This window comes from Falco naumanni, chromosome 6 (genome assembly GCF_017639655.2).
Source record: "Falco naumanni isolate bFalNau1 chromosome 6, bFalNau1.pat, whole genome shotgun sequence".
In the NCBI taxonomy this organism is placed as follows: domain Eukaryota; kingdom Metazoa; phylum Chordata; class Aves; order Falconiformes; family Falconidae; genus Falco; species Falco naumanni.
Genome location: NC_054059.1, coordinates 34,631,882 through 34,657,817, shown reverse-complemented (window position 1 = coordinate 34,657,817; position 25,936 = coordinate 34,631,882). Strand labels below are relative to the sequence as shown.

The 25,936-nt window shown below is 43.4% G+C and overlaps 1 protein-coding gene across 2 annotated transcripts in view; it reads left to right on the top strand.

The window, feature by feature from the left end:
* Positions 1-25,936, top strand: part of HS1BP3 (HCLS1 binding protein 3) — a 52,804-nt gene that overhangs the window by 16,563 nt on the left and 10,305 nt on the right. Inside the window, exons 4-6 of one of the 2 annotated variants that reach the window (XM_040598366.1) lie at positions 534-744; positions 23,168-23,319; positions 24,025-24,160. In XM_040598366.1, coding sequence (XP_040454300.1) covers positions 534-744; positions 23,168-23,319; positions 24,025-24,160 — 499 coding nt within the window. Of the gene's footprint in view, positions 1-533; positions 745-23,167; positions 23,320-24,024; positions 24,227-25,936 lie in introns of both variants that reach the window. The other variant, XM_040598367.1, reaches the window with a different exon arrangement.

Here is a 25,936-nt window from a genome sequence, read left to right as displayed (position 1 = left end):
TGCTGAGTAAACTTTTTCATGTTGTCTGATGCTCTAATTTTAACTTAAGTGAATTAAATTAGTAACAAAAAGTGGACTTTATCTCAACATGCTATATGAAAGTTAGCTACCTACATCTAAGCAGAGTATTTATAGCCCCTCTGTAGCCAGTGGAGAGAAATAAGGATTTCAGAAGGAAACTCCTTTGCAGAAAACTTTATTTGGATGAAATGAATCACCAGGTGGAATTTCTGTTGTTTCCATTGACTATAGAAGAAACATAAATAAGCAGATTAGACATGAGCTGCTATGTCTCAGATAAAGTTAATTTCCTCTGTCCTTATCTGCTTAACTACTTTAAATCAGTAAACAGATCAGATACATAATGACACATAGTGGATAAAAGGGACACTCAAGAATGTTGATAAGAGTTTCACAAAAGCTGATTGTGTTCGTTCCCCAAACACAACCATCAGGAAAAAGGGCAAAATATTAAATAAAATATGGTTGTTACCCTGTGTACTCAGTTTTGCATTTGTTACTGTATTTTGCAGGAACAAAATCTACTAGTGCCATTGACTTCAAGGGTAAAAACATTCCTGATGAGAAGGAGAAAGAAGAAGAAAATGAAGCACTGGATTTTTTCAAAGAGGAGAAGACACCTGACTTAATCTCACAGCTTTCGTCAGTGGAAAATGCCAAAACGGGGGAGAAAAAAGAGGAGGAAGAAGAGGAAGAAGATTTAGACCCTCTTGGTATAATGAGGTATGGCTGGTGGTGCCTTCATTATTTGGTTTTAGCCTAGTTTTCTAAACAAGTAGGGCTGTTCTATGTCACTGTCCCCTTATCCCAACATTTTATAACATTGACCACTTTCAGCTGAATTTGACTGAGGAGGAAAGGCCTCTGCAGGTCATAAAGGAGGTGCCTTAGTAGAGGGAGAGACTTTGTAGTGCCTCTTTAGTGCATTCCTCAGGAAATCCAAGTGACAGAGGGACATTGTGAATGCCTTGATAACAGTCTTGGCTACAGTAGGCACTTCACACTGCAGTGTTCCACCACAAAACATAAAGCCACCAGGGTCCATTGGATGTGCCACTATGGCGTACACTGATGTTTACAGTGTCGAAACTGCTTTCGAGCTCACTTGTGTCTAGAAGGAGGTGAAGTTATAGCAGCATAAAGACCAAAAGAGCCAATACTTCAGTCATGATGTTCACAAATAGGCTTTTCTTTCCTTCTTCCCTTATCTGAACGTGTCACATGCTAAATGCTGCTAAGGCATAAGCAATAACAGCTTGAGAAACAATAACTGAATTGAAACTTGCTGGTGTTAGTGTCTGGGTTTGCTTATCTGTACAATAATTTTCAGACAGTTATTTTCTTCAAGATGGAATTTCTTACTGAATTCCCAAAAATATTTTTAATGTTTTTGGAAGCAAATTTGGTTTCTCAATGGCTAGGATCATGAGTAGTGACTACTTTTTTGAGGGTGTCTCAGTCTGTATATGCCCAAGTAGGAAAGGCTTAGCTGTGCTTGATCTTCAGTATGCACTGACTGACTGAACTGAATTGTTTCAGCCACCCACAGTCACCAGCCACTACTGAACGTTCTTTGTCTTGGACTTTGACAGTGCTTTCAGAATGCTTCTTCATAGCAATAGGCAGTAACTGATAGTAACAAGCCAGAGCCCTCTCTTGATGTTTCCCAATTACCTTGAATCATTTCCAAGGGGATCATTCACTCCAGGCTCTTAAGCCTCCCACACCAAGTTGGGTCAACTACAATGATTAATACTGGAAGTGCCATTTGGACATTGCTCCTGCTATTATAATCATATATAATTGCTGATGTCCAGGAATCATCTTTTTTACTTGAAGTACTTAATCCTTTAGATATCACAAGAAAACTTCAAATATTATTCTTTTGACAAAGCACATGCTTAATTACTCAGTATCAAAATTATTCTTTTGTTGAAGAAGAGTTTTAAAAAGTTAAGTAACTATTTACAATGAGAAGTTTGATAAAGCAGTGCTTCCCACAAAATGGTCCTTAGCTGGTAAGTTTACAAAAGAAGCTGTCCTTTTTTGGATAGGAAAATGATCTACTGGTTTAGCAAATGCAATGTTGTATTTTCCAACTTAAAACAAGTAGAAGCTGTAAAGAACTTGCTGTGCCAAAACAAGCAAGAAGTTTGCTTTTCTGTTCTGTACAGTTTGACATAGTATTTGAAAGTCTTGATTATTTTGGTCTTTTAGTGCATTGAAGGATGACAAGATCTGGTATTTAATCCTTGTGTAGTTTATTGCTTCCATTCCTTTTGAGAACAGAATTCTTACTGGATCAGAGTAACTTCTTTTCTGTAAGAAGTTTGGTCTTTACTGGTGCAGGGCTGCAGCATGAAATGTTAGGCAGTTTTTCACTCTAAACCAGTGGTTGCCTATCTATAAAAAGGATAAAATTTCCACATGTATTTATTGTTATTTTTGTAAATCTCACATGTACAGTGTCAAGGCAGAAACATGAAAGTGGAACCAAGAATCCTGTATCTGATTTTACATTGTCTCTTATTCTCCTGTAACTCATCCTGCTTCCATGGAAGGTATTTTCAATTCACATCAATGGAGATCCGATTGCACCTAAGCATTGTATCCCAGCTTTATACCATCTAGTAGTAGGTGTCTAGGTAGGAGACCAAAGGCAGGAGCTTAGCTGTCAGTAGATGGGCATTTCTTGGGTGACCATTTTCAGGTGTCTTCTATGTACATTATAATGTTAGGTGCTTACAGGCTTTAAAGACAGAGCTTGCAGGCCTCACAGCTTCCGTGCCTCAGATGTGCCTGAAGTTACTTTGGGATGGGAATGAATAAAAAAGGAGCTGTTGCAGGCTGGATAAATATGTTTAGTAGTAAACTGCTCCCTAATGCCTAGTAAATTCAGGTTAAAGAAAAAAAATAATCCCCTGTGAAAAACCTGTGAAAAGAGGTAAAGTCAGCACTGAACCAGGCCAGTCTATTCCAAGTAGTATCAGTGGCCAGGGTGCTTTGAGCAGCAGAGCTCTGACCTAAATTGAATCATGTGTTTGGCATAATCTTACAGGGTGTTTTTTCTGGATGAGGATGAAACTGCTTCAGTAGCACAGGCCTCCATATGTTGTCAGCATGCTTCATTTGGTAACAACTTTTCCTCCTGGGCCAGAAGGCTGTGACTTGGATTTGGCCCAGCACTGCTGCTGTGCTGCTGAACCACCAGATATCCAGTTAAATATACTGGCCTTAGGGGTAAAATGCTAAACTAGGGCCTTTTTTTCTGGTTTTGTATTGCTGGTGATCATCCAGGTGGAAGCTCATAATGGTCTGGTTCCCTTTGCCTTGAGGAGACATCCCAGTTGTGCTCATTCTCTTCCTCACGGTCAAGGCTGTGTCTGAGTCGCTCCTCCATGTCTGGTGGGCATTTCCCTTGCCAATTCTGCTCTTAGCTTTTGTGGGTATAAATGATGATCTACAAACTTTGTGTTTCTCTGCTGTATTGTTTTCATGCCCAAAAGCTTTCTTTCTGTTTTAGCAGGGTGATCTTGGGCCATGTCTTGATCTTAACAGAAAGACTAGTTTTATTCTTGTCCAAGTCAGTGATGGTTCAAAAACTGTCCTAACAGCTGAATTGTTGAACTGAGCTCCTGTGTTCAGGCCCAAGGTGTGAAGGAATTACTAAAAAAAAATAAAATAATATGGCCCTGAGCTCCTCTGCCCACAAGGGTTAGCTTTCTGCCTGCTGCTGTGTTTGCTCCCAGTCTGCCCTAAGGGTTCTCTAGGGTCTTGCTTTCTGTAGGGAATTCAGGCAGCCAGTAGTGGATTTTTTTATTTGATCCAAGCACAATCAAGTTAGACATTTCTAGCTTTGAATCATAAAACAATTTAAAAAACACACCACAGTAACTGAATTGGGTTTTGTCTTCTCCCTCTGTGTATAAACTATACAGTTTTATTGTTTGTAGGTTGAAGCCAAGAGCTTTAGCATCTCTCTCCTCTCTTTGTAGTTAGAACAACTGAATATAGTACTTGTGTTCAGTTTACTCCAGTAAACCTTAGACAGCAGCTGATTAAAATGACTCAGGACCAGCTCCTCTGAACAAAGCAGCAATAATTTTGCAAAAGGAGAGCAACTGCTTCATGGGTTAAAGCATGTAGCAGCCCTTTCAGTGCATGCATTTCTTCAGCTGCAATTTTCTGAGGTAATATTTTGTTCACCAGCTTGGGAGAACCCACCTTTTCCTGTGCTTCCCTTTCCTGTCTTCATCAGCCCTCTACAGCCCTTGCAGGAGCCTCTCCTCCACACATGATTCCCTCCCTTCCGTCCTTTTTCCTTTGCTTCCGTGAGTCTTTCAGTGACAGCATATCTTCCCTCAGACCTAGGTTTTTCCTGGCAAACTGCACAGAGCCCAGTGCTGGGTATTCCCCAGGCAAGAGTTTTTCTGTCTCCTCTTGGGTCCTGGAGAGTTTCTGTCTCCACTCTCTTCCTTTACTATTGTTCAGAGGATTTTCCCTCATGGCTTCTCCTCATCTAAATTTGTACTTTTTCAGAGAAATAAAGACACGTGGGCAGGGGGAAGCTTTGCATCTGTTGTGTTTAAATGCAGATACAGCTGAGACCTGACAATACTTAGGAAGGGATGGGGCTGGTGAGGGCTGGCCTTTTGGGAGCCTGCTGCTGGAAGTTTTTAAAAGCCTTGTAGCAAGTTGTTGCTGAGGTCAGGCTCAACCACTCCTGGTGCCAGAGGTTTGCTGTTGCTGGGTTTAGTTGGTAAGGAGATTATTAAAGGACTCAGGGCCTTTTCTGGCTGCAGATGAAATGGCCGATGGCTTTGAGCAACAGCTTGGCAGGGAACGAGCAGCCAGGCAGCCAGCCGTGGCTTTGCCAGAGCCCCCCAGAGTCAGGCTGGCTGCAGGAGGAGGTAGGTTGGCGCACAAGCCAGCAGTTGTTTCTGGGTTGCATCCTACTTCATGTTTCCCAGCCCCTTAACAGCAGCCAGGCTAGAGTTTGTCTCCTGAGCTGTTCATTTCAGTGCTCCTTTTCCCTTTTCCCTTTTCCCTTTCCCTTCCCTTCCCTTCTGTGGCAAAAGAACCTAGGATGGCCTCAGCCTTTTGTTTTTAGGGGAAAAACTGAATGGCAACGTTTGATTTTGCTTCCTCTGCCAGAAACCCTGGGCTGCCGAGAATGGCTGACAGAGGCAGAAGTTGGTTGCAGGGGAGTTCTGCAGTTAGCATCTTTCCAAGTGGTTTTATTGATGGAGTGCCCTGAGCTGTAATAGGTGAGGGCACTGTGCTTGCCAGTGGATTTTCACCTCCAAGGAAGAAAATTTCTGCAGGCTAGAACAGTGTCGTGGCACAGCTGCTGTCGCCTGGACAAATTGTCTGAAAACAAACTTGTGAAAATGTATGTTCAGCTGCTGTGCCTTCTGGTCCTTGGTTGGCAGGGTTGTACTTCTGCTGCTCCTCAGGCATCCTCCTACTCCTTAGCCACTCATAAATTCACAACTGCCTTTTGATCTAGCCAGGTACATGGATGACTTCCCCTCTGAACACAGTAGTATTCATATACAGTAGAAACACTTGTCTGTCTGTCCTGATCAGCTGAGAGGGAGTGAAGTGTCAAAACATCGAAGAAGAGAGAAGATATAGGTTATTTTTTCTTTAATGAAACTCAGATAGTTTAAACAATGAACAAGAAGAGAAAGAGGGAGCCTTGTTTTCCTAGTAGTGTCTGTATCTGTGCTCACAGCTGTGAAGCCTTTGGAGATTTAAACAGGCAGATCTTTTATTTTTTGTCAGTCATTGAGTCACAAGCTTAGCTTGCAAGGCATGCTCGACCGTCACTTTGCCAAGTGACACAAGTATTTGTTGCAATTCCAGTCCAGCTGCTGTCAAATTGGCAACTTGCAAAATCCCAGTAAACAACCCTGCTCGTCTTCTACTGAAACATTTCTGACAGCTGAAATTTTCCCAAAAGCCAAGGATATACTTTGGTATACTTTTCTTCCCCATCAAAGAGAGGAAAAAGAAGAAAAAGCAGCAAAAGGTGTGTATTATCTGTCCAGTTAAAGGAAAAGCCTCACTTACGTTTCATAAACTTGTCTGCTCTTGACCCATTTTACGGGCAACTTTATAGCCTCTCCTTGGAGGTGTTTTAACTGAGTTGCTAGTGAGTAAAGCAGGATGGCAGGCATGCTCTCCTTCATCCTTCCTGAGGAAATTCAGTCCCTCCAGTTTGTCTGTGCTGAACTTCTTTTTATGTTTATAGGTGCTTTGTGTTGTTTTCCCATGCAATGGGCTTTCCTTTCTCTTCTACTTCCAATCCCATCTCCTGAGCACAGCTTCCCACATGTTTCTTTACTGCAAATTTTGCTGTGCCCCCACGGATGGAAGGTTGAGGGTGATAGGAAGAAAGCAATGGAAAATGAAACCATATTTAGCTATTGAATCTCACAGAATTGTCCGTATACGTTCTGTTTTGTGTGTTGAGTAGAAGAAACATATTCTCTTGGAATATGTTTTCCTTGGGAGAACTCTTCCAGGGCCTGTGTGGCTCCAAGTAGTGGAACTGAGAACCTTTTCTAGCTGTACTTTCCAACCAGTGGAATCAAGCTGGGTGTGTGAAGGACTCAGTCCTGCTCTCTCATTACTGTTCTGCGGTAGTGCTAACTGAATGTAAGTGTGCTTAGGAGAACTGAGATTTTCTGGTACTCCTGGGCTTGTAGTTGGCATATGTTACTAAGCACACCTTCAGGAGCCTGTATTTAACAGGTGATTGCAAAAGCCCTGCTGCTATGTCCACTTCTGGCTATCAGAACTGTACCTTGGGAGTCACTCAGACTGTCAGAGAGATTTGGAGAGGAGTGGGTGCGTAACTGACAGATCTAAAGTTGGCTACTCTGTCTATTCTTTTATTCTGGAAATAGTCACTTCCCTGACCTAAAGAAAAGTTCTGAGAGCCCTCCCCCATGCCAGCATTGTCCTTATCTGCATTCATATTTCCTGGTCTAGTGTAGTTTTGGTCCCATAAGATTACTCAGTCATTATTTCCCCAGTTTTTATGTTGCATGTTGAAGCAATTGCTTAGTTAAACTTCAGTGGTGAGTTTCTGTCATGGCTGGCCTGAGTGATTCCAGTACATACACAGCTGGAAAACACGAGGACCCTTTGGGAAGGAGTTTAAGTAATTATTTTAATGTGCTTCATTTTCTTTCTGATTGGGACACTGAATACACTTTAATGGGTCTTATAAATAGTAAATTTCTGTTTATACCATCGTCCTAAACCCTAAGGACTGCAAATAACTATAGTCTGGGTAGTGTTACAGCTGTGTATTGCCATCCAGCAGTGTTTCCAAGCAGAACACAAATGTAACTACACCTGGGGTAAAATGCAGCAAGGACTTAATAGCTTACTGCAACACTTCATTGCAGCATCAGACAGTAAGTGAAGAACCTGTAGTTCAGCTGCAAATGCAGGGGGAGTTGCACCGATGTAAATACTCAACTTGGAATTTGACCAGCTTGCTGAAGTAGATAGGTCTGCTTTTAAGAAAGATGTCACAGGATTTTTAACAGGCCTGGTTCCTTGTTTACAATGTATTAAAGCAATAAAGCTTAGACTTTTCTGTATATAGAAGAATTGTGGAGCCAAGTAATGTCAGGGAACTGGAATGAAATATCATTGCCACTAGCTGGCACCAGCTCTCAAATAATTCCCACAGTCCTCTGAATGAACTCTCAGCTTTTGATTTTCCCATCCTGTTTTAACAGCAATGTGCGGTCATTTGTAGCAGTGCAGCACTGAGCAGTGATGAAGGCGTGCAGAAGCTGCCATGAGCTATTCTGTAGGCGTATTAAGCAAGTCCTTGCATAACTGAGACAGGTTCGTAGGAAGCAGGAGATCCTTTAGAGGGTGTACAGGATAAATTTACAACTACACAGAATCAAAAGTGTCTTTTTTTTTTACTTCTGCTTTGGAAGAGGATTGAACATGATGTAATTGGGCAGATTTAAACATGTTTTGTTTCACAGACTTTACAATAGTGGGATGACTCAAGTCAATTAGAATAAAAAAGCATTACCTCATCGATTAGCCTGCTCCTTCCACCAAGGCACGGGAAATCTTTAATCGACAGATGCGGGGAGCTGCTTGTAGATGAGACAGACTGCTAATGAGGGATGGATTCAGAGCTGCCCCATTGCTTTTCTGTTCACCAAGTATAACAGAATTGTTTGACATAGAAGAAGCTGTCTATGGAGTGAATGTGTGCTTGGTTTAAATAGAGGTGGGAGACTTTTCCTTTCATCTGATGCTGTCAAGTTCCTAATTCAGCAGACTTAATAAAACCATTGTTCTCTTTTCCCCATGGATCTGTTGCAGAAATTTCTGTCTTGGTTTCAAAGGATCAAAGAACTGGCTTTTGGAAAACCATTTTTGGAAGCCATCTGTAAAACTTTGCCCAAAATGCATGAATTAGCAGTTGTAACTATGGGCTGGTACTAAACACACCTGGGGATCACATCTCTTGCCACTGCCCTTTGCAGCAGTTGGCCAGATCTGGGATCATCTGAAATGCCAGTGAAAGGAGAAATGTTTTTTAGGACAGATACACATCTGGGATTCAGTAGCTCTTCGTTTTGTACTTTAATTTCTCAGGTCACATCACAGTACTTAAAAGTTAGATCTCTCCATTATCCCTTTGGTAAAAGGAATAAAACCGATTTTATAGGTCTGTTTGGGGAAAAGTCTCCCTTTGTACAGAAATGTGGCATTCAGATTGTTGTTAATGACAATTGTCATTGAAATGAACTGCTTTCTGTTACGTTCCATAAATTTTGGATAAGACTTGAAACCTTTCCTTCCATATTGCCTGAGATGCTCAGTCATGTCCGGATCATAAGGGGGAGTACAATTTATCATCACAGTGAAATATGCAGCTGTGGTAGGTGGTTTGACTGTGGCTAAACTAGTAAATAAAAGCAGACAGGAACTGTTCTTACTCTGTGCCAACTAGCATGAAGTAGCTTCTGTCCACAGCTAAATCCTTCCGCTCCCCAGAGCAAGGTGGCCACATCCAAAACAGGAAGGGCCCTGAGCTTGTGCTGATCCCTGAACTATGTCCAGGCATCATTCGGGAAAGCAATAATTAGCCTGGGCCAAATTCATGCCAGGGAGCATTCTACAAACTCACAAGACAGATGCTGTGTACCATTGTCTCAGCCCAAGCCCTGACCATGTTATTTGCTAGTATAGATGTTGGCTTTATTTACAGGGCAACTTGAAGAAGGTGCACATTTGGGAGTCAGGATTGGAGCCATTGGGGCCCTGTAACAAGGCTTTTCTTGGTGCGGGTGGTGCTGAGCGTATGCCTTGGCACTTAAGCATGCTCTGTGATCATAAAACACCAAGGACGTTTTGCAGCAAGTATGTAGCTGGCTGCTGTGGTTCCTATCAGCTAGCACTCTTTTTGGGTGATGGTGGGCACAGCTCAGGAGCTAGCCTAGGACTGCAGGGGTGCAGCCAGCTTGTTCTGACGTATAACAGAGTTCAGTTGTGTGGGTGTGAGCCATGGTGTGTCATTTGTCTAGGAAAAGGTCTTTGACTTGGGGTTTTGCTAGTATAGGCTATTTTCTGAGGTCTCGTCTCTGAACCATGATTTTCTGTAATAACTGCTACTTATTTGGCACAATACACAAACTGGTCAGAGTGGCTTGATGGAAGATTTCCAAGCTTCTCTCTTCTTTGCTTTATTGCTTTTTGTCTGTAATAGCATTGAAGGCATTCTTGAAGGCATCATTAAATACAAAACATGGTGTCATGCCCTCAAAACCAACTTACAACATTATCTAGACCTATTTGCTAAAGGCGTCTCACTTCTCATCTGTGTGATGGGTTGTCAGCCAGCATAGGCTGTTGCTGTGTATAACAGTCTTGTCCTGGAAACTTGTTCCTGAGTCATCCATCTTTTTTGTCTTGGCTATGAGTGATAGAGCCATGGCCCTGACTGTTCATGTAATATGAAAAAAGCAAATGCATTCTTAAGAGGCTCCTGAGGGCTAACCCTCACTTCCTCCCTCAGGGGCTTTTACAGCAAACCCTGACCTCACTGGAGTTGTTTTTATTTGCTCAGTGGTGCTGCCAAGAGACAAGGGCAGTGCCACACAATGCAGGATGCTCAAACGGGAAGGAGAAGAATATGGTCCAGAGCTGCTGGCCAAGGTCTCAGGGGAATGAGTTTCAATTCGTCTTTTCAAAGACATCCTGTTTAGGCTGCAGACAGTTCACTTCTGGTTTTCAGGATTGTGTTTGTTCCTAATCTGTAAAAGAAGAGTGCTGGCATGCCCTGTCACATAGTGGTGCAGAAAGAGTGAATTCTGAAAGGTTGTGAGGGTTTTGGGGGCTATCCAAACATTGCAGCCTATTAGCAATAAGCATTGTTTTAGTTGCTCCATCTGGGTGGTGAAAGGTGGCTTATCTGTTTTTCCTGGGTGGGGCTGGTACCCAGGACCCCCTCCAAAAGGTGTTGATGTGGAGAAGACTGCATCAAGTTTGTCTCCGTACACAGTCCTTTGGCAGTATCTCATCAAGGTTTGCTCCTTCAAACACCACCACATGCCTTTGTTCTGTGCCCGAGGCATGTTGTAGCACAACCCTCACATTATTTCCAGCACTTTGAACTGAAAATCAGGTGCAGAATAAATAGGAAATCCAAGTCACCACAAAGAGAAAGGGAAGACCAAGACTAAGTGTTTTATAGTATGGATACAGTCCTGCCCCAGCTGTCTTTTTCAGCAGGATAGGTGTGTACGTGCTGCCTCCTGTGCTCATTGCATCTCTGCTGTGGAATTCTGCTAGTCATGGGAAGGCAGGCAGCCTCAAAAGCCTTCTCTTCCCTGGAGACACCACAGGCAACTGTGGTGGGTTGACCTTGGCTGTATGCCAAGTGCCCACCACAGCTGCGCTGTCACTGCCCCCCTCAGCTGGGCAGGGGGGAGAAAATGCAATGAGAGGCTCGTGGGCTGGGATAAGGGCAGGGAGAGATCGCTCAGCAATTACTGTCATGGGCAAAACAGACTCGACATGGGGAAAATTAATTTCATTTATTACCAGTCAAATCAGTAGGATAATTGAAATAAAAACTAAATCGTGAACACCTTCTCCCCACCCCTTCCTTCTTCCTGGGCTCAACTTCACCCCGGATATCTCCTCGCTGCCAGCAGTGCAGGGGGATGTGGAACAGGGGCTGCAGTCCGGCCATCACATCTCTGCCACTCCATCCCCCTCAGGGGAAGGCTCTTCACACTCTTCATCTGCCCCGCCGTGGGTCCCCCCCGCGGGGCGCAGCCCCTCAGGCCCGGCCGGCCCCGGCGCGGGTCCCCGCGGGGGCACCGGCCCTGCCCGCAGCCCGGCCCCGGCCCGGGCTCCTCTCCCCGCGGGGCCGCGGGCCCTGCCCGGAGCTGCTCCAGCGCGGGCTGCCCGCGGGTCACAGCCTCCCTCGGGCACCCCCTGCCCCGGCGTGGGGCCCTGCCGGGCTGCGGGGGGGGAGCTGCCCCCCGGGGGCTCCGTGGGCTGGGGGCACAGCCTGCCCCGCCGGGGGCTGCGCCGCGGGCTGGGGGGAGCCTCTGCCGCGGCGCCTGGAGCCCCCCGGCCTCCTCCTGCCCTGCCCTGGGGGCTGCAGGGCTGTGGCTCTCACGCATTCTCACTCCTCGCTCCCCGGGCTGCAGTTATGCAGGTTTTTTCCCCCCCTTCTTAAATATGCTTCCCAGAGGTGCTACCACTGTTACTGATGGGCTTGGCCTTGGCCAGCAGTGGGTCCATCTTGTAGCTGGCTGGCATTGGCTCCATTGGATGTAGGGGAAGCTTCTAGAATCTTTTCACAGAAGCCACCCATGTAGCCCCCCGATACCAAAACCTTGCCACACAAATGCAATACAGCAGGCATCAGCATCGTCCCTTGGTGGTACAAAGGAAATGAACAGAGACAGGACTGAGGCCAGGAGCTGTAGATAGGAGCTGAGTGGGAAGCACGGAGGGGCTTGGCGAAGGGCATAAGGCAGCTGCATGAATCAGCACCTGGCATTTTGGCTATGTTTGATGTACTATATGTTTACAGCCACATTGATCCTGTGGTGTTGGTTCTCTGTCCTAGCCATGTGGCATGTAAAAGGTCTGTAGCATTTCTTCTTATGGATCCAGATCCTGAAATGTCCTGGGTCTGTGTTTTCTGTCTGAAATCACGCTTTCCTCCAGCACTGCCACAGCCGCTGTAACAGCAGGGAGTAGAATCTTAAAACATTGAGCAGTTATTTGTAATTGCTACTCCCCTGCTGTCATCAGCGTCATTTCTTCATTTTTCCACTAGTCCCTCCTACTGACAGGGATTAGCGATATAATTTCTGCTCCCTCTGTGTATTCAACAAGAGATCCCCCTTCATAAATCTCAGTTAATTTCTCACATCTCTCCTATTTACTAGATGGCTTAGTTGCACAAGATTCTCCACTAATGTAAAATAGCATATACTTTAACATACTTTGAGTCCATTTAGGATTTGTGAGTCAGCAAACTGGCCCAAAGGATCAAGTTACTTGCCCAAGATCACACCATGAGGCAACAGAAGCTAATCCTGCAAGAGCTCTCCTTGAGCTACTAGAACACTATTCATTTGCTGCTTTTTGTCCCTGCGCAAGCCTAAGGTCTCACAGACTCTAGCATTTGAGAGCCTAGCATTTGAGAACCTGAGATGTTTACCAGCATTTCAACCAACAGTCTGTGTTCCCTGATCCATTTTCCCTGCTGCATCCTTTGCAGCACATGAATCTTCAGCATTTCTAATCTAGCCAGCCCCGAGGGGGGTGGCTGGCAGTAGCAGATCATCAAGGAGCAGGGTCTGCAATGAATCAGTTGGGTAGATCTGCAGGCTTGTGTCACTTACGTCAAGTCATAATTTTCTGGGGATAAGAGATGCTCGTTGGAGGCTTTGCTGAGATCGTCCATCTGCCATTTCTGAAGAGTGCTTTGGGAATAGCAAGTGTTGCTCTGGGTGAGCTGAGCTCTGAGAGATTTTTTGCCAATATGAGAGGAATTATTTTGGTTATGATTTTAGAATATTGTCATGGCTGTTAAATAACACCAGTGCTGAGCTGGATCTCATGTGTAAGCCAAAAACACTTGTAAAGACTACTTACTTCTTCCGTCACGTGTTTGTGGATTGTTTGCATTTATCAGGTTTCTGTGATTCAGCCCCTAGCCTTGCTGTGCTCCGCAAAGGGCTCACAGTGCTTCCCCACTTGAACCCATCCATTCAGCATGACAGCCAGCTGTTGTGCGCACTGAGCTCAGTGCCCAGCCCCTGAAATTACTTATGTTCCAAAAGCTTGTGTGCTGAGAAATCAGGCCAGTTAGTGATAAAAACGTAAATAGGAATCCAATTAAAAAAATGCAGAACTATGTCAGCTATTTTTCTGCTTGCAGCAGAAAGAAGCCCCTTGGCAGCTGCCTCTGCAGAGCCTCAGTATCTTGCTTAGGAGGGAGAGTTGTGTGTCTCTGGTGATTCCTGGTGTGACTGTTTGACCTCCAGCAGTGTCTGCAACATCAGAAGTGGAATTGCTTCATGCAGTACGTATATCCATGGTCTAGGGAATATTTTACCCAGAGCAATTTTATCTTACCTCTGTTAAAAAAAAACACAACAAAACCCAAACAAACAAAAAACACACAAGAAACCTCTAGACAGGAAAGCTGCATTTTCTTTTTATGGAAGAGGTTTTGATCTCGTGATCAGCAGGAGAGGCAGCAGCCAGAGCATGGGGCTCCATCTGCAACAGCGGTATCATTTAGCTCTGACAATGTCTCACTGTGTCCTTTTGTATTTTATTTCCTGTGGAGCCATCTCTGTGTTGCAGTGAGACGTTTATTTTACCCATGGTGCAGCCAAGAGAAAAAAGTGACCTCTGTGAACAGCAAGAAGTGTGTGTGGGGGGGTAAGGCAGTGGGGAACCAGGCTCAGCCCCATCTTCCCTCCTTGGGCTGTATCATGGAGCAGTCAAGACACTGCGCTTTTGAAGCAGTCTGCCTCTTGAGTGCAAATCCTGCGTGGCTGTTGATGGAATCTGCTCACTGCCTTGGTAACTATCCCTCCTCTGGCTTTTCATAGACACTCTAGATGTGATGTGACAGGTATATCAGGCAAAATTTTAGACTGGAACATCATTTGCAGTTTGTTAGAGGTTTTCTGTAGGTTGTGGGTGGATTTGTGCAGGTACCAGGCAAAAAAAAAAGAAGGGTGCCCTTCAGACAGAGTTTTACAGGGAGCCTTTGGGATTAGAGAGGCCAGAGGTTTCTGATGCAAACAACCTCTCTTTGTTGCATTATCTGTTTGAGGCTTTTCTCTTCACAGGCAGATGAAAACTGGAGTTGTGCCCACAGTCTGGGTTCTTGTACCCATCCTACTTTCGCATGCCATGAGGAGGAAGTTCATGTGAGGCAGCAGGATAGGGGGAATGGTCTCCTCCTGAGGAGCACAATATGAGCCTGTGAGGCTGTCAAACGTAGGTGGCAGGAGATGCTGCTGGATATAATTACATTTTGTTTGCAAGGAGATAAATATTGGGTAACACAAAATTAACTCTTTATATAGTAGATGTGGAACAGTTAGGTTGCCTGTCCTTGGGAGGAGGTACCAAGCAGTTGCAAGTCCTGCTGATTTGACTTTACCAAGACCTATAGTGACAGGACAACGTTAAAACTTTCAGTTTAAAACTGAAAGAAGATAGTTTAGATTGGACATAAGGAAGAAATTTTTTACAATATTGCCTGGTGGAAAAGGACCTGGGGATGCTGGCCTACAGCCAGCTAAACATGAGCCAGCAGCGTGCCCAGGTGGCCAAGAAGGCCCAGAGCATCCTCTCTTGTATCCAAAATGGTGTGGCCAGCAGGACTACGGCAGTGATCGTCCCCCTGTACTCAGCACTGGTGAGGCTGCACCTCGAATCCTGTGTTCAGTTTTGGGCCCCTCACTTCAAGAGAAAGACACTGAGGTGCTGGAGCGTGTCCAGAGACTGGCAACAAAGCCGGTGAAGGGTCTGGAGCACAAGTCTGATGAAGAATTGCTGAGGGAACTGGGGTGGTTTAGCCTGGAGAAAAGGAGGCTGAGGGGGAACCTTATCACTCTCTGCAACTACCTGAAAGGAGGCTGTAGGCAGGTGGGAGTCAGTCGCTTCTCCCAGGACAAGAGAAAACAGCTGCAAGTTACATCAGGGGAGGTTTACATTGGATATTAGGAAAAATGTCTTCACTGAAAGGGTGGTCAAGCGTTGAACAGGCTGCCTAGGGACATGGTGGAATCAGCATCCCTGGAGGGATTTAAAAGACATGTAGATGTGGCACTTAGGGACATGGTTTAGTGATGGACTTGACAGTCCTGGGTTAAAGGTTGGACTTGGTGGTCTCAGAGGTCTTCTCCAACCGAAATGATTTGATGATGAGACAGTGGCACAGGTTGCCCAGCGAAGCTGTGGGTGCCCCATCCCTGGCAGTGTTCAAGGCCAGGCTGGATGAGGCTTTAAGCAACCTGGTCTAGTGGAAGGTGTCCCTGCCTGTGGCAAGGGGGATTGGTCTAGGTGAACTTGGACCTTTGAAAAGGGCCCTTCCAACCCAAACCATTCTCTGTGTTTCTATTATTTAGAGGTGTGAGTGCCCAACGCTTCTGGAAATGAGGCATGAACTATTCAGATGTTCAGTGTTTTTTCAGAAATTATGCAAATGTCTAACAAGAACCTACAGTGGTATGTTTGTGTGTTTGTTTGGCTTTTTTCACAGTTCCATTGTTGAGGAAGCCAGACGCTTCTCCAAAATGGTCGCTGTTTGCATTTGTCACTTTTACTTGCTAGTTGTAAGAACTATTGCCACAATGCTGGATACTTTTGGTACCATCAATTTCCTATTTGTGAGGCTTTCTTTTTTTTTTGTGTTTGCTCCTGAATCTGTTGAGTGTGTGGCAGATAACATGCTCACTAGCTAGTTTTTTTCACACCCTGTTTGTTTCAGCTTGGTTGACTTAGATTGTGAAGCTGCTCAGGACATTTTGTGAAGAATGTCTCATAAAGGGACAATGTTGGCAGGTTGATTTCATTACAGTTGTCATATTTATATTCTTGTCATGTCGCACATTTTATTGCAGTTATACGGCACTAGACATCACTTTACAGGCATGCAACGCAGTACTTGCCCAAGAATTTGTTGTCTTTCAAGCTACAGACCTGTAACAATTATTAATTAGTGTAAGAGGATGGATTTTTTTTCTTAGAGTATAATTTTTATAGGGTCAAAACACAAAGCTAAGGCCTATTCCTGGAAATAACTCCATTAGCTTGAATAGTGACCTGAAAGGAAATAGATCAAGGAATAATGTCTGGCAGAGTTTGTTAAGTCCAAACTGTTCGTCCTAGTTTTTTTTCCTGATAAAACTTCCTTTCTGCAGAAAGATTTTCTGTTTATTTAAGATTTAACATGACTTTTACCTTTTATTGAAAACTGACTGGTAAACATCCTTGTTTACTTTGGGTGGTCAGCAGGTACAGCTGGTTATCATTTGTGATCAGCTTCAGCCTCTTAACTTCGCTTCGCTAACTTATCTACTGTTACCTCTGCTTAATTTCATCCTTTTTTTCCCTTACCCTCCCTTCTGCATTTTCCCACTTTCCCATTGCAGCTTCCTGTTTCTCCTTCGGTTACAGCCTGTGGTCTTTTTCAGAAGCATAATTTGACCAATAGTAGTAATCTTTGGAGATAAAGCAGAAAAAGAAGAGTCCAGGATAGAGGTCTGGAGGGTAAAAGGTACATGATGCCAATTGGGGGAGAAGCAGGCTGAAGATGACAAGGAGGCCTAATTGTCAGTCTAGAGAATAAGCAATATTCCAGATTCTGGAGGTGTCTAATACTGGCCATAAATTTGGGGAAATGGATTGAGGAGGGATGAAAAGGGGGATGAAAAGGATGATGTGGAGCGGAAATTGCAAGGACTAGGCACAGGGAAAAGAGAATGTGCTCCAGAAGAGGGAAACAGAGCAAAAATCAATGTTTGTCTCCTTCTATCAGTTTGAAATCAAGTACTGCCAAACGTACAAATAGAGTATTAAGGGCATAATAGAAGCTGGTGTACACCAAGCCCTGATGCTGCCATCATCATGCTTGCCTTGTAGCTCTTTTACTAATTCATAGACTGAACAGCAAGGCATAATATTCTCTCCTTCTCATCCCATGAAAGACATGGAGAAGAACCAAAAAGAAAGAATTCTGGTTTCGTCCCTCCTTGCTTGAGGCATCTGAGTGCCAAAGTTAATGCAGAGATAGCTCAGGTCCTCTCTCTACAGGGAAGCAGATACCTGCAATGCTGCAGTGACATCCCTGTCTGCAGGAGCAAAGGATAGGAGCTTCCCATTGTCTTGGTCCTTGCTTTGGAAGAAAACAGTGGAAGGTCTCAGGACTGCTGTGTCAGTCCTTTGATAAGATGTCTTTATTAACCAAGTCCATAGGCTTATAAAAGGAAAACAGCAGCATGAGTCTGGCAAGACTTTAGTAATGAATGCTTTTTTATCTGCCTTTCATTAACCTTACCAAGCATCAAGGCAATGCTCACCAGCCCATACTTCTTTGTGTTGTACTTTTGTAACTTTTTTCTAGTTTCTAAAATAGCTTTATTTTTAGCCCTCTGTAACCTCCCTGAAATTCTAAAACATGTTGAGTAGTTATATCCAGGGTGCAGAAAGATGCTTGGCAAGTTTTTTCCAAAACATGTTAGTGCACATTATCTGGTATTGCATGTTTGAAAATGTGCATCATTAACATGAGTATTAGGATAAGAACTATTTCACTGTTGTCAGAAACCGTGAAAGTACCATTATTCTGCTTTGCAGATGAAACACAAAATAGTAGTGAGTATTTTTGGCTTTTTCACATCATTATTGGCAACTTTATTATGCCTGTCTTTGTGTCCTTGCTGTGGTTTAATTTAGTCATGATTGTAATTTGAAACTTATCTTTCATTGTCCTTAACTTGTTTCAGCAACTCTCACATTCTGATTTATTCTAGAAAATCAAAGGAAAACGATAAAGAAATTTCTTTTATGTTAATTTTCTTTCTTTGCAATCTACTCTGTAACCCTTGTTCCCTTGCCAGACATACGAGTGCCTGTGTGCTTTATTAGTTACTTAGTTGAAAACTTTTTAGGAAATCTTTCCGTATTATGATTATTGTAATGAGCTGTACACTAAACAAAAGTCGTCTGTCTGTGATCTTGTTGTCTGTTTTCAAATTATACTGAAAAAGGATATAATCAGAAAGCTTAAGGACAGATTATAAAACCAGCTTGGCTTCTTTTAGGAAGAACAGGTACTCCTGAGTGCTGAGCCCTTCAGAAAAATCTCTCCACAAAAGCAGGCCCCTAGATGGGACCTGAAAATCTATTCCTTCAGGCTTTCTTTCCATCTGTTGCTCTGCTGACACAATAGTCCAAAGCAGGCCTAATCTGAGGGCTGCAAACAAGAGAGATACTGCCTGCAATTGAATATTCTTCTTCCTAGTGATTTCTAATAGGAGATATATTCTGTCTATCATGCATTATCTTACTTTGGGACATGCCAGGGCCATTTAAAACACTGCAAGTTACTGTGATGTCCACAAGAAAAAATTACTGTGTGAGGTAAAATATCCCCGCGGCCAGCACTTGTCACAGTTGCTTAATGCTTAGCAGTCAGGCTGTGTTGAGCTGACGGGCTTAGAATTTCTATTTGGCATCCCTTGCCCAAAGCAGATGAGAATGACCCCTTTTGTCCTGTCTGTTATTATCAGGCAGCTTTGGAAAATGAGCACTGTTGAATGAAAAGAAAGCAGCAGATGACATTTTGTTTTCTGCATGAACTAGTGTATAGGTTCTTTGTTTTTCAGAAATGGTTTTCAAGGAGATGTGCTAATATTGCTGCTATTTTAGCAGTAGTTCTGTTGTTCAAGCCTGAGCATAGATTTGTGGGAGTTGCGGTGTCCATTTATATTAGTGTGAGCTCTTTCCTTGTAAAATTCCATGGGTTTCTAAAATATGAATATGTATATTCTGAATAAGTCTTCATAAATATTATTGTAACATTCCTTTCCTGGAGTAGAATCTTATTTCTATAAAAAAGAGATGGTCATATTTTCAGAAGAATAAGTTCTGAAAATGTTTGTCTGTGCGCTGAGATTACATTTACTCTGAACAATTACATTCACTGTTTTAACCCCAGCAGTGAGCCTGGGTTAGGGACTCGTGTCTGTACTGAGCACAAAAGACAAGCCCTTTGGTTTAAGCTATTTGTCACCGAGCATGAAGTCTGGAGATCCAAGATTTCAAAATACAGCTGTCATACATACAGGTCTGGAAATCTGACTTCGGAGTGTCTTAGTCATCCTCATTGTTGTTTTCTACAGCTGACCACTAAGCTTTCTGCATTATTGATGTGCCATCGAGACATGGAGGCAGCCAAACAAGTGACCTACATTGTGTTGGTAAACAATAACATGAGTATTGCGTTTACAAAACGGGCTAGGTTAAGTGAGTGTCTCCTGCATACAGGGTTTTGTTGACATTTTCATGGGTGATTTGAGATTCGTTTGGGAGCCAGGAGTCTCAGCTGGATTTTCCAAGTGTGCCAGCAGCCTGACTAGGTTGATTCATATTCCCTAATTTTTGATCATCCCGTTTTGGCCCATGTCAGATAGCAAGCTAGTCTTTATCTGTAGTCACTTATGAAGCAGTTTGGCTCCTTTTGGACTCAGAGCAGAAGACAGTGTTACCTGAGTCATTCTCTCAGTGCTTTCTGTGTAGAAGTGAGCTCAAATGACTAAATAGGTTAAGCTGAACAAAGGATACATCATCTTTAGGGCTGGTTTGGTTTTTGTTAAGATTTTTAAAATTCAGTAGAGTGATATTCCAAGGTTCACTTGTTTCAGCAACAAAAAATTAGCAATGATACGGGTCCTCTTCTGCCAGTTGGATGCGGGTAGTTTCAAAATGCCTTCCCAAGAGCCTCTGCATCCCTGCACTAGTTTACTGCACCCTGGCACATCATGATCATTGAATTAACTATCCTTGCAGCTTCTCCTCTGCATGCCTACCGGCATGTGTCCTCACAGTCAGCTGTTCCAGCGAAGTCCCTGGTCCCCTGTTAATGGGGAGGTAGCCTGAACATACAGAGAGGGGATGAGCTGGCAGGCAGGCACACGCTCAGACCAGCTGAAGCTGATTGTGAAACCAGAACCTCAGACAGACTCCAAACTTGTTACACACCCTTTCTCATCCATTAACCTCTGCTCAGCAGTGCACAGCCTGGACTGGCACAGCTAAATACAGAACCGTGGGAATCCTGTTTCCCAGTTAGAGACTGACCTCAACAGAGTCCCTGTATGGATGTGCTGGAATTACTTGGCAGTCCAGCTGTGGCTTCCTTAGAAGGGTTGTGAGGGGAAACAACGTGAAGGCAGAAAAACAACTTCCTCATGTTCCTACTGGTAGCAGTCAAGCCCTTTGGGTTTGGCCCAGTGCCTGTAACCGCCAATGGAGTCCCATGGCAAAACAGAAAGCAAGCCAGTGTAAGTGGCTGGTTTGATGGCCCGACTAAACAGAGGGTTATTACCAGGACCTTTCAGTTAATTTAATTTTGGTTTAAGTGGTGTTCTTTATGACACTCTTTATGGTTCTCTTCTGTTTCATCAACATTTCCGACTTTTCTGGTACTTTTTGTTGCGAATAGCTAACTATTAGTAAACTCCTTGTTAACTTCACTGGGGTGGAGACCTGTTGCTTGGAAATTTGTTGGCTTATGTATGTAAGTACCTGTGGCATAACAGGACGTTATACATCAGGAGAACTGTTGTAATTCTGAATGGGTGAGGGGTCTTGTCAGAGTCTTTTTGGCATTCTGTAGGATTGCAAATCCCCATCTGTATTGGCATTCACTTCTCAAATAATACTTTGCAAGGCATGAATTATGCAAATAAAGGTTGCTTCTTCCCCAGTAGATTGGATTTATTTGTGTCTACTAATTCTATTTTTAATCAATCTGCCAGCTCTGAAAGACTCAGTCTTACTGTTCTTCTGGTTTTGTTGTTCAATATAATGGTTCTCGTTTTTTACGTTTTCCTTTAATACTTAGGTTTATTTGAGTGATAGATTTCTTACCACAGTTAATAAAGCAATGAATCTGAGTTTGTGTAGAAATCCTGGGTGAAAGCTGTCTGGCTTGTATGTATCATAACTTTAGATTTTGTCAGGTTTTGGAAGAAGGCTCTTTTACAAATGCTTCAGTTTGAGGCAGTTCCTTGGAGCTGACCTTTCAAAAGTAGCTCGGAATTCAGAAGTCACTTGAGGTATATCCATAATGAATATATATTAAAAAAAAAAAAAAAAAGACACGGAAGTTTCATCTGCTTTAAAAAGATTTATATCATAAATAGGTCAGCAAATTAGTTGCTGACAACTGCAGATACCTTTAGTATATTCAATAGGATATATTTCCAAATAAGGGTGTATTTCAGTTCTGCATGGGGCTTGCTCTTAGGCCCCTAAAGCGCAGCATTTCCCATTGCTAAGAGATGAAGTGGCAGTAGTCAGGTAATATCATCCATGAGTTCTATTTTGGTGATAATAAACTTGTTAAAATAACTGGAAGTAACTGGACTCCACTCTTTTGTGTGTAGCTGTAATCAGAAGAGGATTTTACAAGACTCTTTAATGTAGTTGGAATGTATGTGTAATCTTTTGACCTTGTTCTTAGTTTTTGATGACTATGGCATGTTAAGTGCTGATAATTGGGTTTGCTCTAGGCTGAAACCTGACCTGCTCTCTGGGAAGGAGAAGATCAGATCTTCTATTGTAAGAGGCACTCAAAGGGGATACTTTAGAAATGGCAAGGCCATGACTGCTAAAAGTAAGGAACTCTGAAATATGGCAGTTTCTTAGGAAGAACACTGTCCTAAGGAACTCTTGTCTTTCAGCTTAGTTTGAATTGGACTTTTCACCCAAAGCTTTTTGTCCTGTTCTCTAAATTTTTTTTTAATATCATCTGGTTTGCCTCATAACTCAAGCTACCCTACTGTGAAAGCTGCCTTGTAGCTTCATCTGGTAGAATATGACTCCTAGGTGTAAGAGCAAGAGGCACACGCTTTTCACTCTGTTCTTGCGGGGGGGGGATTCAGCTCCCCTTGTTTGAGCCATATGCAAATGAGGCCTGTAATCCAAACTACTTTTTAGCTTCTATCTCCAGCCAGCGGGAAGAGGAGGAGATTTTCAGAGATTTAGTGCATCCAAATATGTGTTCAAAATAGATGGGATTAATTGTCCTGTGGAGGTGCATGTCTCTTTCCACTGAGTAGAGAAGCAGCCTAAAAATTAACGTTGTTTCACTGACAAATTTTAGAAAACTAAATTTAGAGGAAGTTAATCCAGTCCTTAGTTCAAGAAAGTACTGAGTGACATTTGTAGATTCTGCAAATAGCAGTCTGTCCAACCAAGCATCTTCCAGTCCCTGCTTGCTTCAACTTGAAGATGATGTAGTCTTCATATCATGTCTCCTCTGAGGAGGATGAGGGGAGTGTCTAACGCCTTTATGAAAGGAGTGTGCAGCAGTCAAAAACAGCAGCAGGCACTGGCAAGGAAATGGAGCCAAAAAGGTTTTTAAAAACCTGTCCAAAGGGATCAATGCAATGGTCCAACCTGTGCTTTGCTTTTCAAGCCATCCCTTTTCTATCTGTCTATGACAGTGTTGCTGGAACTGGTCTTCTTTCTTATTTTAGGCTTTCTGTGTGGGAGGAGTAAAGCTGCTTAAAACAAATGTGATTGAGTGGTAGTTTGTGCAGTACAGCATTGTTAGCCCTGCTCTTCCAGTTCCCATTGGATTTCTTGATAGTTCTTAAGAATACAAAACATAAGTACAGGTAGAGTATGTCAGGCCAACAGTGTTTGCAGCTCAATATCTTGTTCCTGCCAGTGACTAACAGATGCCTATGTACCTTTCTCTGATCCTTTCCCAGCCTTCATCTATTTTCAGCTTATGAGGTTTTCTAGCCATAAATCTTCCTTGTTAAATGAAGAATTGTAGCTGACTTTCTTGTCTCTTATGTTTTAGAACTAAAAAACCAAAGAAGGCATCTGCTTCTCCAGCCAAGGAAGAGAAGCCAAAATTAACGATTTTTGAAGAGGAAGGAGATCCAGATGAAGGTCTTTTTGGCCCAGAAAAAGATTTCTCATCAATTGGTCCCAGGAAGAAGATGAAAGAGAGTAAATCTTGTTTATATTTGTATATACACAGATTGTTTTATTTAAAGCATGTGTATAACTGAGGTTTCAAAGTGTAGCAATACAGAGTATACAGGCTAAATAATGACTTGGGAATGTTAAGGCAAATCTTCAAAATCACCTAGAATCATTCAGAAAGAATAAATAAGATGTGTAGTTCCCGTAGGGCAGGGGTCCTCAAACTTTTTAACCAGGGGGCCGGCGCGCGGATGAAGTGGCAGGCAGTCATCTGCGGCTGCTTGGTTTCCCCCCCCAACCCCTGGCGGGGGGGGGGGGGGGGAGGGGGGGGCAGGGGGGTTCTGTAAATATTGGGGGCCAGATTGAGGACCCTGGGGGGGCCATATCCGGCCCACGGGCCGTAGTTTGAGGACCCCTGATGTAGGTATTTACTGTTGACATTTTGGGCTGGGATATTGTAGGTCAGTGGGAGCTGGCTGTCCCACAGTCACTCATGCCACACTAACAAGTGATGTGACCTACTTTTGAGTGCAAGAAGAAAGCAGATTTACCAAGTCCTAAGAGTGCAAAGAATGACTGCACTTGTGGATTTGAAGTCCCTGTAAAAAAAAAAAATAATTGTCTACATGATCTTTTTTTTTTTCGGTCCAGTAGCCAGGTTTACTAGCTAGTATTAATTGTGTTATATAGCATGATTTAACTAGAGCATTTTCTGGTTCCCCATTCTAGATCTGAAATTATTTGAAAATCCAGACCTTGGTGGGGTGGTAAGACTGGGTGACTCACTGCTGCTGCCAGCTGCCTGTAAGAACAGGGAGTATGTGCTGAACACAGGTCCTGAGGAGGACACTGAGGAACTGCTGAGGTACACATCTCAAATCTGTCTTGTCGGATGAAGGTGATCTGAGAAGTTCTTTAGACTTCCAAAGAGGTGAATTTGTGTAAATTTAAGCTGAAAAGGCTTAAATACTTTGAATGCTAACTGAGTCAATACTCATACTTACAGGTAAAAGGTAAGATATGTGTCATGGACCTTGGAAATCACACGCATTAAAACAGAAATTAGGAAGACCCTTTGAGAAAGGTAGGGTGCAAGGTATTATTCTGTGACTGTAAAGGAAGGGTCTTGGAGGCCCAAGGCATGCCATCTAGTCCTTGTTTTCTAACACGACACTTCTGCTTCCTGCAAGCGATCCTGGGGATGAAAACTGACTCCATTATGAAAAGTGAGAAACAAAGAGGAATTCAGCTTTAGTGAGCTGAAATCAGGGGTTCTTGCCACAAGAGGAATGATTTTCTGCTGGTGGCTCATGGGCACATGCATGCTTCCAGGAAGAATCCTGTGCACACCTCTGCAGCTATAAAAGACTCTCATTAAAATATCACCCTGCTTTTAATTTTTAATCTGGTGGAAAGGAGGGCTCGAGCTCAGAGTCATAGGAGGGAATAATGTACTTGCTCTTACACTTACCTGCCCCCTTGATAGTGTAGCACTGGAACATATCATCACATAATGTATTTTATTCCTGGTATCTCTCACAAGGCTAGTTTGCCTGCACTGCTAATCCTCAAGAGATCAAGTAGGAAGGCAATGTTCAGAGAGAACAGCAGCATCAGGGAATCTGTGCTGCAGTAAAGAGTCAGATTCATGCCTTCTGGATCTCAGGCTGGCATGTGAATGATGAGGCCAACCTGCTCTGAGCGCTAATTCTTGCTCACAAGCTCCTGTTAGGAAGTATGATTTCCGCAGCAGGTACTAAACCCAGGAGAGAGAATCTGTGTGTGGTTTCAAACCTCTCCTGGAGCAGGCAGTTTTGCAGGTATTGCTTTCTACATATGCAAAGGTGCTAACTATTTCAGTGGTAATACCTGACTTAATTTAAACAAAGGTTAAATTGAGTTGGATGCCATCTCCCATTACATCCTGACAGCCCACCTGATGTTTATAGAAGCTGATGGGGCAGGACATGACCTGATTTAGTGCTGTGGTATACTGGGAGCAAACAGGTATGTGCTTTCCATATTTTCATGTTTGCTTTCTCCTCTGCTAGCAATCTCAGCACACAATGCTTGATCCAGATTGTTACAGCTAGAAGTGCCTGTTCCAGTCCAGTCCTGGCATTATTGTCCACTAGTGCAGTGAGCTTCTCCATCTGTCACGTTAATATCCTTTGAATTATATGTTTTCTTTTCCTCTGTGGCAGAGAAAGGTCTCTGAAGTCTGCTCTGAGACCAATAGACCATGCTTTTGGATCAGTTTGAGGTCATCAGTCTTAGCAGCACACCCAGATGGTTAAGGATACCCATGGGAAAAGATTCCATTTCTCTTAAATTTGAGAACTTTTCATTTATTCTTGTCCCAGCACTTTCAGTAGTTGACAAGTCATCACGGTCCAAATGCAAATGAAGTAGTTTGATGGGAAAGTTGCTGCAGGAATCCAGAGGCAACTCCTGGCTGTGCAAGAAGTATAAGCAGATAGGTCAGGATCTGGTGACCTGTTCAGGTGCCTAACACCCCCTGAAATCACCCTAATAAACCTAGTTCACAGTGTTATCTGCACATGATAGAGAGCTGGTGAATGGAATGCAATGTGATTGGGGTTAAAGGAGAAGCTGTTAAAGGGGAGGAGAGGAGTGGCAG